Below are 14,281 nucleotides of genomic sequence, written 5' to 3' on the forward strand. Positions count from 1 at the left end.
TCTCGTCCTGAGATTCGGAGCGAAAGACTTTTAAGAGTAAAGAAGCATGTAACCCATGTCCATATCAGCGATAATCGTGAGACATTTCCAAACAAGGGCGAGGACCTCAGGATAGGGTTTCTCTAGTGGACATAACATGTATCGACTTAAGCCAATTTAGAGATGTCCACCAATAGAGACGATGTCTGCCAGAAGAACACATAATGTTCTATGTGTGCAGTTTGCTTTTTCTGATGACACTGTACTATTTGAGTCTGTTGAGCAAGCGACAGATATGCGACTTTACCCAAACAGAATCAAATGCAACCTCTTGTGTAAAACACACAGAAAGAGGTTTACCAACAAGTGGTTACAGGAAATTCATAGCACAAGGGACGGGTGTGGATGTTGAATACTGTCGCGGTTAACATATGGCTAACCAAAGAATTCAAGTCCACAAAAGATAGTATAGATTCGAGAAACTCACCAGCGGAGGGATCTGTAGATGCGGACTTTGCAACCAATCCATTTTATCCAGCACCAATCATGGCTCGACCTGATCACCAATGCTAGAAAAGCACACGTGAGGCAATCGAGGCATGACTAGAGCGATAATTAGGTGGTTATTGGCCGACTTAATCTCGATTCTTGAAAGTACTTCCTTAAGATGGGTTGAACCAAAGTGAGTTCAGGCAAATCGATAAAACGATCTCTAAACTCAATCCTTGTTCATTGGGCAGTTACAAGTTAGTAAAACCAACTTGTTAAACTACTTTTGACATTGAGCTAATCCTCTCAGTACCATCGGTAAGCCAAGGGTTGAGAGTTCACATTTGCGAGCAAAAGGTCATGCATTTGGGTAGAAATCCATTTGTCAGATTGATGATCCATTTCTTCATGCAAGATGAACAGACTTGATTAGGGAATATATGGGTTAAATAAGAGAGCGAATGAACAAACTCCTGCACTACAGTAGCAGGGGAAACAGATCTCCATCTTGAGAGCTAATCAGTTGTCTCTCAACACTAAAAAACTCCAAGGCTTCACCTTTACACAAAGGATGTAAAGGGAACTTATATGAGTAGTCACTACCAAGATCAAAGAAATAAGACCACACATGAAAGTGATATGCCCTTTTGATCCAATAGAGACGATAGATGTTGCTTGATCACTTCACAAACAACATAGAAATTGTTTCAAGGAAGAGGTCTACGGAAGATAACATATTGATATAATCTCATAATGGATTATGACTACTAACTGTGATACTAGCATGTGCCGAGTAGCGCAACCATGTGCGCACACACAGAAGGCCCTCGGTTTCGTCATGGCACCACTAGTTTTAGTCATAACACCATTATCAGACATATCCAATAAGAAATCTCACGCGACACAAATGAATTGGGCAAGGGTGACAATGTATAAAGAGATACTCCACCTGTAAGGATGGTTACAAGTAGAGATCCAAATAGATCATGGCCCGATGAAATGAATAAGGCATGGCCATAACCTAGATTTGATGAAAGGAGTACAACGGGAGACTGTTACTTCAGCCCCAAGCATATTACTATGCCCATCGTAGAGATTACAAGGTCAAGGATTAGTATATGATTAGATACGTAGGGAAAACAATCCTAAGATTAAGTTGGTATGCCTTCGATAGATATGGGGAAACCAAAGGCATCAAATTCTAGAAAAATGGTTGGACATGTCTTTCCTAGGTTAGGTTGATAAAGCAACATGGCAATCCTTAAGAACAGGCAAACTGGATAAGGTACATCAGCTTGCACCAACTGAATAAGGACATGGTTTAGGATGGAGACATGACTCGAGATTCTTGGTTTAAGCCTAAGTACAATTTATGTCCAACAAGGAAATTACCTAAGCATTTATTTGTATGTGTTTGGTCATGGAGTGATAACGGAAAATTCAAATTTGGGTCGTGGTGTACTAAATAAGAACAGGGCCTAGTTTTGGGTTTAGGCAACAAGTCACTAACCTTATATCAGTACATCAAGCACCAGAGCAAACACATATATAATACCTAAATAGGTTATCTAAAGAATGGAGGACAACTATTTCATTGAAGTCCATAATACAGCATTACACCACATTATCTACAATCATCGTCTACTGGAATAAAGATGAGAGAAGCATTTTGGGTGTATAGGTGACAAACATGATGCAACAATCAAGATGCATGCTCGTCCTATTCGTCCTCACGAGTTTTGCCAACATAATGTGGCAATAGCGTTCTATATCGGTGGCATACTTACGATTCTTACGATATTTTGCTAGTCGTCAGCTACACATACGTTTTCGAGGTTAGTGTAACTGCAGAAAAATCCATCACAGCCCATTTTTCCCAATGATGCAGTTCACACATGACAGTTTATCATAGTTTATACTCCATATATTGCTATATGGAGGCCAGCTCATCATTAAGCGCCGAGCCACACATAAGCGCCGTTGCCACATTTTAACCATAGGGCAACCCATTATGGTAACTTACCTTCTTACCTGAGCGTAGGTGCGTCGTTACCAGTACATTACACTTCTCAGTATTCCCATGGCTGTATACCCATACACATCCATGGGGTACTGAATTCCCAGAAAAGTAAATACTCCACATCGCAGCCTTCATATATACATATGTAAAACATGTATATAATCAAGCGCCATAATTAAGCACTTCCCTAGCCCGACGTTTGTTCGGTCATGCTCTCACATCTCACCTTACCTTGAGCGTCGATCCATTCAGAACTGAATGGCCTCAAAAATAACAATACACATGTATGCAATACCCCTGGTTGTGGGTTAGTGGTTTTAAACTAAGCCACCTGATAGTCCTTAACTTAGGGCTTAATAGAGGATGTCGCTAGCATTATAGTTTTTCAAAGCCAAACAATGTGTTTAGTTGAAAATAGGTTTTCTAAAACCAAAACTTTTGTTTTGAAAATACGTATGTGACCGTATATGCTTAATCCTACTCCAATACCAGCTGTGACGGAACCTCCCAAGTCATTAGGCCCACCTACAGTTGTCCTTGTCCAACGGACCTCAGACAACCCTGTAGGTGCCCCTGAATCATTTGACAAGTTCGGTTTCTGCTTTTCTTACCTTTCCCAAGAGCGTTTCACCCGTCACGCAGACATTACAAGCATCAGAGTTACGAGAATGCGGAAGCAATTATATGAACTTACCTTTATTTAAAAGTAAAATAGAGTAGAATATTTACAGACCAGAATATAACCTATGAGTGCATAGTATTATTATTACAGAACCAAGGGAGGCAAAACCCCCTCCCATTAAGTTTTAAACAAAAGTTCTTATGGAGGAACCCTTCCTCCCGCAACTTTACTCTTGGTTTTCTTCTTTTGTGACCACCTTGGAACAGAAACAACAAAAGTTTGTTGCTTCTTCACCTAAAAACAATAGGGAATAAAACCCTGAGTATGGAATTACTCAGCAAGACTTACCCGACTAAATAAAAGACTCTCAAGGGTATGCTGGTTATAAGGGAGTCAAGATAAGGTTTCTCAATGATCAAAGACTCTGTTTTGCAGAGATGCTTACTAAAAGTGGATCCTTAAAAATTCAATTTTATTGTCAGGTTAGGTAGAATTACCTGCATCTAGAGTTCTTTTTACTCTAAATCAATCACTTGACCTGCACTAGCCAATTTCTTAACAACCCTGTATCTTTACTGGATTTCTACGTATAGGTCAGTGACCAAGTCTTCATAACCGCGAAGGTACGGCGATCCGAATCGATTATACTCAGCTGAGGATCTCCAATCCCACGACATATGTAGCACTTAACCCTTGCATATGTCAACCCGCCACCGGGGTTCTTAAGACCAGATCAGGTTCACGTCAACCGAGAGCACAGATACACCACCGTCCAGCCTCTTGCCACGGAGGGTACACGCTACTCTCACCATCGCTCCACTCCCATTGCGTGTTATCTTATTCTGGCCTTAGTCTGCCCGAGGCAAAGCTTACCCATGACGAGGCATGTGACCAGTTAAAGGGTCCTCGGTCAGCAGGCCTACATCGAGACGGTCCTTAATCGACTCAGACGGAGACACTACACCGATACTCCTTTCTCGTGCAAGTCACCCGCCCGGTCTCAGCTTAATCATTTCAAACCCAAAGTTTGGTACCTGGCAGAGGTACATCTTTTCCGATGTTGAACCCATCATGGCCATGATGGATCCACCATCAAGTTTTATTTTCGAAAACATCCCACCCACTTTTGCCACATCATCTTTTGTAAAAACAAAACATTTTGTTTTTCTAAAGCAAGGCTAAGCATCAAAAATCTTTTTGTAAAACAGGGATTTCAAGGAAGGTAATCAAATCTAAGGAAGGTAATGCAGGAATTGTTTTAGCAATCAACTCCTATCACTTAATGCATCAAGCAAGTGAAAAAGATTTTTAAAACACAAGGAGGTGGCAAATGCACCGGGGCTTGCCTGAAGGAACACTAGGTTAGTGTTTGTTAGACGACGACCACTTGATAATCATCCTTGTCCGAGCACTTGATCAGGCAGGTTCGTCCATCAGCATCACCATACGGAGTAGCCCGCGCTTGGGGTCGACTTGGGTCATCTTCCGCATACGCGATTATTTATCGTACCTCATGAGATGCACGATGCACATGTATGAGCACGAGTATACATAGTACGAGATAAATAATCTACGCTAAAAAGGATGAAACACTTAAAACCAAGCAGTAAGCATTATGGATATCATAGTAGGGCATCGACTACATCCATTAACCAAATTGATACTAGAACATCTATTTTTATTTCTAACTTTTTATTAACTCTATAAACTATGTATCCTAATTAACTTGATTTACTGATTTATCTAAATCGATCATCACAATATACGCAGGCTAAATTACTAACATTTATTGAGACCAATAATTCTATTTAATCTATCTTTCGCATTCCTAACTCCATCGTGCTTCAAATATATTTAATCCTACCGCGATGCAACTGCTTCAAAATCATGAAAATAAGCATACCACATTCATCGAACTACTTTAATAATCAAGCTAACAGAAATTTTGAATCGGCTTACCATTCTAAATCTGACGCGCTATCCGCGAACACGGCAAGGGTTCTGATTCAGCTCTGGTGTCGAGCACTTGGGGAATATCACGCTGTTGGCCTCCGTCTTCACCCGACTCTTGGGATTCTTGATGATGCATGGATCGACGACAACCTTCGATTGAAGTCTCCAACCGAGCACTTGATAAGCGATGCATAGGGACCTCGCTTATTTTTCCCTAACGTCCGGGATTTGGGGTTCGACGAGATCGAGTAGGGAAGAACGAGGTTCGGCAAGCTCGACGACGATACGAGAGGGGTTATATAAAGCTGTAGGTTTGGCGAGCTGACACAAGCGAGAGAGAGCCGCGTATGGCAGCAATATGTTGACAGTCTATGGATTTGGGTGTTTTATCGAATAAGTGGGATGCGAGGAGCCAAACAATTACTTGAATATGGTCGATGCCGAGGTCTGCCGGAGAGAATATCGGTACACGGCGCGGCACGACGAACGAGCATAGCTTCAAAATCACACGCGCGAGACCCTACTACTGTGCGATGTGCATTAGGAACAAGCGCACGCGGTAGCGAACACGGTCAACGAGCCTAACGACACAGGGCCAAACGACGAACGCATTTGGCGAGATCGACGACGCGACGGGAATTAAGACCACGCGAAGAAAATTCGCGCGCGCGACACAGGAAGTGTTGAATAATTAGACAAATTCCAAATTAAATTCCGAATATAAATCATGACCAAATCAGAAGAACTGAAATAAAAGCCAAATCAGATGATGCGAACTGATTAGACTTACTGATAGTTGGCGCGCGCCAGAATGAGCAGGGTCGACGATGTCGAAGTAGCAAATCAACAGGGTCGACGAGGTCAGAAGATCACGAGCAGTCGCGTGAAGACGCTTCCCAAAAACTTTATTCGCCCTCTCCCGGTGCAGGATCTAGAAGGCGAAGGGTTCCGGAGACCTGCTCTCCTGATCGCAGATGCACCTCTGCGGTCGGGACGAAGGGAACTAAAAGGCGGCTCAGCTATGAAGAGAGGCGAAAGCGAAGTGGGATCTGGGATGATTTGGAGGCTGGCTGCCGGGCTCCTTTTATACGGCCGAGTCCGCGACCCCCCGTGCTTATCCGCCCACGAAAATCTCGCAATCAGTTGAGATTTTATAGCGATCGGTTATGATAAGCGTAACAGCCAAGAAACCAAAAAATCAAACGGCAAAAGGTAGCCGCGCCCTCGCAAGGCGAGGGGCCGGATTTCGGCGGACCATTCACGCGCATGTCGTGCGCCCGCGCCCTTCGCCCCGCCCCGGCCCGGCCAGGCCAGGCGAGGCGAGGCGAGCGAGCGCGCGCGCGTGTGGCTCTCCACACTCTCTCCTCTCATCCATGACTTGGTGAGTGAGTGTGGCTTCCATATTTAAGCTAGCTCTACTCCACTAGAGCTAGCAATATGGTGCTAATGGTTCCACCTATCCTCTAGCCATCCTCTTGTATGGGCTTTTGAGATTTTCTGGGATTTATTTGAATTTCTTAATTGGGCCAAGCCCATAAATCCTAACAATCCCCCACCAGATCTCAAATGCCCATCTGCAGTTTTCGCCACTGTTCACTACTGTTTAATATACTAGTTTTTCAGCGGAGACTGTTAAGTTGAACTTCCGCCTAGAACTCCAAGCTACACCAACCCACAACTTGGACAATGGACTATGCCTTGAATTGCAAGTTTTGCGTGAATGGGTTTCACTTGAAGTCATGACCAGTACTTGGCTACCAGTAGTCCCCTTCTCGGGTGGAGCATATACGTCGTACTCCAAGGTCTCTTCATGAGTTTACTAGAGATCACCCAAATCTCATAGACTGCGACGTTGGACAGTCTAACTCATATAGGTGTGTTCTTTCAAAGAATATTCTGCAGGACAACATCTTCGCTAATACAAGCCAACAGAACACATTAAGGCACAAAGCCAACCTGCCTTACAGCATTTGAGAGTATTGCATCTTTACTTAGAGAGGGTCAAAGGTTACTCTCCTCAGTTCACCAATGGCTTGTTCTTCCTAGGACCTAATTCACGGGATCTCCAATCACATAGACTGGGTTTCCACCATGGCAACTTTATTCGGGTCTCATACCCATCTCTCTCGATGCGATTTCTATCACATTACGTGGTAGTCCCTTGGTAAAAGGATCTGCCAGATTTTTATCTGTTGAAATATAAGTCACACTTATAACTCCGAAGTTTCTCAACTTTCTGACAGACTTCAATCGTCTTTTGACATGTCTTGATGACTTTCCATTATCCTTAGAACTCGTCACTTTAGCAATCACTGTCTGATTGTCACAGTTCATAAGGATAGCTGGTATTGGTTTCTCAACCACCGGCAAGTCCATCAAGAGTTCACGCAACCATTCTGCCTCAACGGTTGCTGTGTCAAGTGCAGCTAGCTCGGCTTCCATGGTTGACCTCGTCAAAATGGTCTGCTTGCATGACCTCCATGATACCGCACCTCCACCAATAGTAAAGACATAACCACTGGTGGCATAAAGCTCGTCTGCATCAGATATCCAGTTCGAATCACTATATCCTTCAAGTACTGCATGCTGACCAGAATAGTGAATTCCATAACTCATTGTACCTTGCAGGTAGCGCATAACCCGCTCAAGTGCATGCCAATGATCAGTCCCGGGGTTTGACATGAACCTACTCAATTTGCTCACAGCAAACGAGATATCGGGCCTTGTTGCACCAGCAAGATACATGAGTGAACCGACAATCTGAGAGTATCTCAATTGGTCTAAACCAATTCTCTTGTTCTTTCGCAGTGTCACACTGGGATCATAAGGTGTTGGAGAAGGTTTGCACTCAGAGAAGCCAAATCGCTTCAAAACCTTTTCAACATAGTGAGATTGCGAGAGAGTAATCCCACCATCTGCCTTAATCAGCTTGATGTTTAGAATCACATCAGCTTCTCCCAGATCTTTCATATCAAAACTCTTTGATAGAAAAGACTTGACTTCATTGATCACATCAATGTTTGTGCCAAATATCAATATATCATCAACATATAAGCACAATATAACTCCTTCGCCCCCACCACAGCGATAATATACACACCTGTCTGCCTCATTAATGGCAAAGCCTGCAGACGTTAGAGTCGTGTCAAACTTCTCATGCTACTGCTTTGGTGCTTGCTTCAGACCATACAAAGATTTCAATAACTTGCACACCTTGCTTTCTTGACCCTTTACTACAAATCCATCAGGCTGTTCCATATAGATTTCCTCGTCCAGCTCTCCATTAAGAAAAGCTGTCTTTACATCCATCTGATGAACAAGGAGACCATACGAGGCAGCCAAAGAAAGTAGTACTCGAATAGTGGTCATTCTAGCAACAGGTGAGTAAGTATCAAAGAAGTCTTCTCCTTCTTTCTGAGTATAGCCTTTAGCCACAAGCCTAGCCTTGTACTTTTCAATTGTACCATCAGGCTTGAGCTTCTTTTTAAACACCCACTTACAACCCACAGGTTTGCATCCATAGGGTCGATCAGTGACTTCCCACGTACCATTTGAAAGAATAGAGTCCATCTCATTATGAACTGCTTCTTTCCAATCATCTGCATCTGGAGATGCAAATGCTTCTGCAATGGTAGTAGGAGTATCGTCCACAAGGTACACAATGAAATCATCACCAAAGGATTTTTCAACCCTTTGTCTCTTGCTCCTTTTAGGAGCATCATTGTCATCCTCCTCTAGGACAATTTCATGTGGCTGTTCAAAACTCTCAATAGGTGTATTATGTTCAGGAATTATCTCAGAAGAGTATCTAGAATTGCTATGAATGTCTTTCATTGGAAATATATGCTCAAAGAAAGTAGCATCACGTGATTCCATAATAGTATCAATATACATATCAGGAACTTCAGATTTAACTACTAAAAATCTATATGCTATGCTACACGAAGCATATCCAAGAAAGACACAATCCACTGTCCTTGGACCAAGCTTGTGCTTTTTATTAATTGGTACATTGACTTTCGCCATGCACCCCCAAGTGCGCAAGTATGAAAGTGATGGTTTTCTCCCAACCCACTTCTCATAAGGGGTTTTCTCTTCTTTGCCCATAGGAATTCTATTCAGAACATGACATGAAGTCAGGACTGCCTCCCCCCACCATGCCTTAGATAAACCACAAGTGTCTAACATGGCATTCACCAGGTCAGTCAACGTACGGTTTTTCCTTTCAGCAATCCCGTTTGACTCGGGTGAATAGGGAGGAGTCCTCTCATGAATAATGCCATGTTCTGCACAGAAATCATCAAAGACTTTGGGAAAGAACTCGCCACCACGATCTGATCTAAGACGTTTGATCTTTCTCTCTAGTTGGTTTTCAACCTCAGCCTTATAGATTTTAAAGTAGTCTAAAGCCTCATCTTTAGTTTTTAGCAAGTATACATAGCAAAATCTAGACGCATCATCAATCAATGTCATGAAGTATCTCTTACCACCTTTTGTCAACACACCATTCATCTCACAAAGATTAGAATGTATGAGTTCTAGTGGTGCCAGGTGTCTCTACTCAGCAGCCTTATGAGGCTTTCGAGGTTGCTTCGACTGCACACAACTATGGCACTTAGAACCTTTGACTATGGTGATATTTGGAATTAAACTCATGGTTGCAAGCCGAGACATAGAGCCAAAATTAATATGACGCAAACGAGAATGCCAAATACTCGCAAGATCATCAACATTAGCACAAATATGGTTCACAGACTTATTATTGAAATCTAACAAAGAAAAGCGGAACAAGCCTCCGCAATCATAGCCTTTACCAATAAATTGTCCAGACTTGGACACAACTAATTTATTGGACTCCAAAACTACCATGAACCCATCTCTACATAGAAGGGTTCCGCTAACGAGATTCTTGTGTATAGAAGGGACATGATGCACGTTCTTCAGCTGCACGATCTTTCCCGAAGTAAACTTCAGATCCACCGTGCCAGTGCCATGAACAGAAGCATGTGACCCATTCCCCATTAGCACGGAAGAATCCCGGGCGCCCTGATAAGAAGAGAACAAGTTAATGTCAGAACACACATGAACATTAGCACCAGTATCAAGCCACCAGCTAGGTGATTGAAATACTGAGAAGATGAAAGGTAAATTATCATACCCTTTGTCTTCCTCATTGCTAGCGACCACTGTGTTGACATTGCCCTTTTTGCCACGGCGATCCGCTCGATCGGGACAATCCTTGGCAAAATGACCCGCCTCGCCACATGCGAAACATGTCAATTCAGCCTTGTTCTTCTTCTTCTTGAAGTTGGTAGTTTTGTTGGGCTTGTTAGATTTTGGCTTTCCTTTCCCCTTGTTGTGGTTCCTTTGAACCATGTTGGCGCTGGAGTTGCCCTCGCCTCCTTTAGATCCCGTGTCCTTAGCCCGAGCTTTCTCCTCAACATCCAGAGACGCTATCAGATTTTCAACTGATATCTCCTGTCTCTTATGTTTCAGAGCTGTGGCGAAGTTCCTCCATGTAGAAGGCAACTTTGCAATAATGCACCCAGCCACAAATCGGTCAGGAAGGACTATCTTAAGGTGGTCGAGCTCCTTGGCTATACACTGTATTTCATGAGCTTGCTCTACAATAGAGCGATTATCAACCATCTTATAATCATGAAAGCTCTCCATGATATACAGGTCACTGCCAGCATCTGATGCACCATACTTAGTAGTAAGTGCATCCCACAACTCTTTCCCGTCTGTGTACTGCATATTCGCATCAACCAGACGGTCAACAAGGGCGCTAAGAACGGCTCCCGTGAACATAGTATTGGCATGGTCGTACTCTTTCTCCTGTTCAGGAGTCAGTGGACCCTTAGGTCTGCCTTTACTAACATGGAAGACATTCATAGCAGTAAGCCAGAGCGTGGCCTTGACTTGCCATCTCTTAAAGTGAATACCATTAAACTTTTCTGGCTTCAGTGCGTCGGCAAAAGCAGCCATAGAAAAAATAGGAAATTGTCTACAATAAGGTTTTTGGATTGTTGAATAATTAGACAAATTCCAAATTAAATTTCGAATATAAATCATGACCAAATCAGAAGAACTGAGATAAAAGCCAAATCAGATGATGCGAACTGATTAGACTTACTGATAGTTGGCGCGCGCCAGAATGAGCAGGGTCGACGATGTCGAAGTAGCGAATCAACAGGGTCGACGAGGTCAGAAGATCACGAGCAGTCGTGTGAAGACGCTTCCCAAAAACCTTATTCACCCTCTCCCGGTGCAGGATCTAGAAGACGAAGGGTTCCAGAGACCTGCTCTCCTGATCGCATATGCACCTCTGCGGTCGGGACGAAGGGAACTAAAAGGCGGCTCAGCTATGAAGAGAGGCGAAAGCGAAGTGGGATCTGGGATGATTTGGAGGCTGGCTGCCGGGCTCCTTTTATAGGGCCGAGTCCGCGACCCCCCGTGCTTATCCGCCCACGAAAATCTCGCAATCAGTTGAGATTTTATAGCGATCGGTTAGGATAAGCGTAACAGCCAAGAAACCAAAAAATCAAACGGCAAAAGGTAGCCGCGCCCCCGCAAGGCGAGGGGCCGGATTTCGGCGGACCATTCACGCGCATGTCGTGCGCCCGCGCCCTTCGCCCCGCCCCGGCCCGGCCCGGCCAGGCCAGGCCAGGCGAGCGAGCGCGCGCGCGTGTGGCTCTCCACACACTCTCCTCTCATCCATGACTTGGTGAGTGAGTGTGGCTTCCATATTTAAGCTAGCTCTACTCCACTAGAGCTAGCAATATGGTGCTAATTGTTCCACCTATCCTCTAGCCATCCTCTTGTATGGGCTTTTGAGATTTTCTGGGATTTATTTGAATTTCTTAATTGGGCCAAGCCCATAAATCCTAACAATCCCCCACCAGATCTCAAATGCCCATCTGCAGTTTTCGCCACTGTTCACTACTGTTTAATATACTAGTTTTTCAGCGAAGACTGTTAAGTTGAACTTCCGCCTAGAACTCCAAGCTACACCAACCCACAACTTGGACAATGGACTATGCCTTGAATTGCAAGTTTTGCGTGAATGGGTTTCACTTGAAGTCATGACCACAAAGCCAACCTGCCTTACAGCATTTGAGAGTATTGCATCTTTACTTAGAGAGGGTCAAAGGTTACTCTCCTCAGTTCACCAATGGCTTGTTCTTCCCAGGACCTAATTCACGGGATCTCCGATCACATAGACTGGGTTTCCACCATGGCAACTTTATGGCCTGGCCCGGCCAGGCGAGCGAGCGCGCGCTCGTGGCTCTCCACACTCTCTCCTCTCATCCATGACTTGGTGAGTGAGTGTGGCTTCCATATTTAAGCTAGCTCTACTCCACTAGAGCTAGCAATATGGTGCTAATGGTTCCACCTATCCTCTAGCCATCCTCTTGTATGGGCTTTTGAGATTTTCTGAGATTTATTTGAATTTCTTAATTGGGCCAAGCCCATAAATCCTAACAGGAAGGTCAGCTGGGCGCGCGCATCCAAAAGCTTCGACGACGGCACGAGCACGGAGGATTGGGCGAGCTGCGCGCGGCAGAGAGAAACTCGACCGGCGCAGGGCACCATGGCCGGATGGGGAGCACGCCGGCGAGCTCACGCGGCGCGCAGGGAATCCGACCAGGGCACGTGACCGGCCGGTGAGGGAATGGAGCAGGATCTGAGCAGAACACAAAGAAACTCCAGGAGAGAGAAGCTGCTGGACAGAGGGAGCTACGGCGCTGGTGCAGGGATCTGGCAGCACGCGTAGGAAGCTCGGCCATGGGGAGCGGATAGAGCTCGGCGAGGAGAGGGGCTGGGTGAACTGTGGCGCGCAGAGAACCTTGGCCGGGCGCAGGAGCTGTAGCCGCACGGCAGGGAGAGCTCCGGCGAGCACAAGAATTTGAGCGCGCCAGCAGGGAGAGAAGACGCGCAGAGGAACTCGGCAGCGAGAGCAGAGCAGGGGCTGAGCTCGTGGCCATGGAGGGATCTCGGCCGGTCGGACAGGGAGCCATGGGAGAGGGAACCAGACGCGCCATGACTAGAGCTGGGAGCTTCAGTCGGCTGGAAGGGGAAGCAAGACGCGCGGTACTGGAAAAAAAATTGAGCCGACCGACCGGACCTGGGACTAGGTGGCTTTGGCCAGGGAACAGGCGCGCCGGCAGGGGAAGGCCAGGATCGAGCGAGCTGGGGAGATAAATACCACCGAACGGCGGCGGGATATTTCTGAAGCTGAGCGGTGGCAACCGGCGAGCTGTGCCCACATCAAATGTCCACGCGCGATGACGAGAGAAAAATCCTGAGCAGAGGAGCGGCGGGGATAAGGAAGAAGATGAGCTCAGGCGCCGCTTGAAGAACCTGCGTACGGCAAATCGGATGGAAGCGATGAGTGGATGAGCACAAGAAAAAATATCTAGCGTCGTCCGCCATGCAAGGGAGAGTTTGATACGTGGAAAAGAAAAGGCTGGGAGAGAAACGGATTTTGTTTTCCCACAGCCGATTGCTTGCAGCAAGGAAAAAAAGATTTTCTTTTTTTGTTAGAACAACTAAATATGTATTTTAGAATTAGAGTTTAAAAAAGACACAAATAAGTTGGATCAGAATAGTGTTGGATACAAAAAGTTAGATAGAATTTGATTTGGTGAATACTCTCGGAATCATATGAGTTTTTTTACTAGTTATTTATACCCGAAGTTTTGGATCGGGGCGAGAAACGACTGATTTCGTCTTCGATAATTTGCTCTGTGGAATTCGACTAAAATTAGCGGAAACCATATCTGCTAATGCACACATGATTTCGTTGCCAAAACAGCGTGCTGAAGGATAATTTGGATCCTAACCTCGCGCAAGATTTCGCGCGATTGGAATTATTTTACCCTGAATATTTTAGTCGTCGAGTTCAAATTAATTTGCCCGGGATAAAAATCATCCGAGTGAGTCGGGCTTCCGAATTTCGTATTCGTGCGGGCGATGAGTTTAAATAATCACCGGACACACCGATTTTCGGAATAACGATGTTCCGAACATCACGAAAATTTAGGAGGAGCCCAGATAGATAAAAATGATGTCGAACTCACGACAGACGAAATAGATGCCATATTAAAATCGCGATAGATGAAAATTGTCGGGGACCATAATTAGGGGTACCCCAAGGCTCCTAATTCTTAGCTGGTAACCCCCATCAGCATAAAGCTGCAAAGGCCTGATGGGTG

General features: G+C 44.9%; 1 protein-coding gene across 1 annotated transcript; it reads right to left on the minus strand.

Moving 5' to 3' along the window:
• Positions 1 to 12,556: 12,556 nt before the first annotated feature.
• On the minus strand, positions 12,557 to 13,108 carry LOC109943271 (DBF4-type zinc finger-containing protein 2 homolog). The gene has a single exon (XM_020546174.1). It carries the CDS (start codon positions 13,106 to 13,108, stop codon positions 12,557 to 12,559), a length of 552 nt encoding a protein of 183 aa, XP_020401763.1.
• Between the last annotated feature and the right edge of the window lie 1,173 nt (positions 13,109 to 14,281).

The sequence above is a fragment of the Zea mays genome, chromosome 1 (assembly GCF_902167145.1).
Source record: "Zea mays cultivar B73 chromosome 1, Zm-B73-REFERENCE-NAM-5.0, whole genome shotgun sequence".
Classification (NCBI taxonomy): Eukaryota; Viridiplantae; Streptophyta; class Magnoliopsida; order Poales; family Poaceae; genus Zea; species Zea mays.

Excerpts from the sequence above, each read along its gene's own strand:
- LOC109943271 (XM_020546174.1), bottom strand. The coding sequence starts at position 13,108 with ATGGCGCGTCTGGTTCCCTCTCCCATGGCTCCCTGTCCGACCGGCCGA.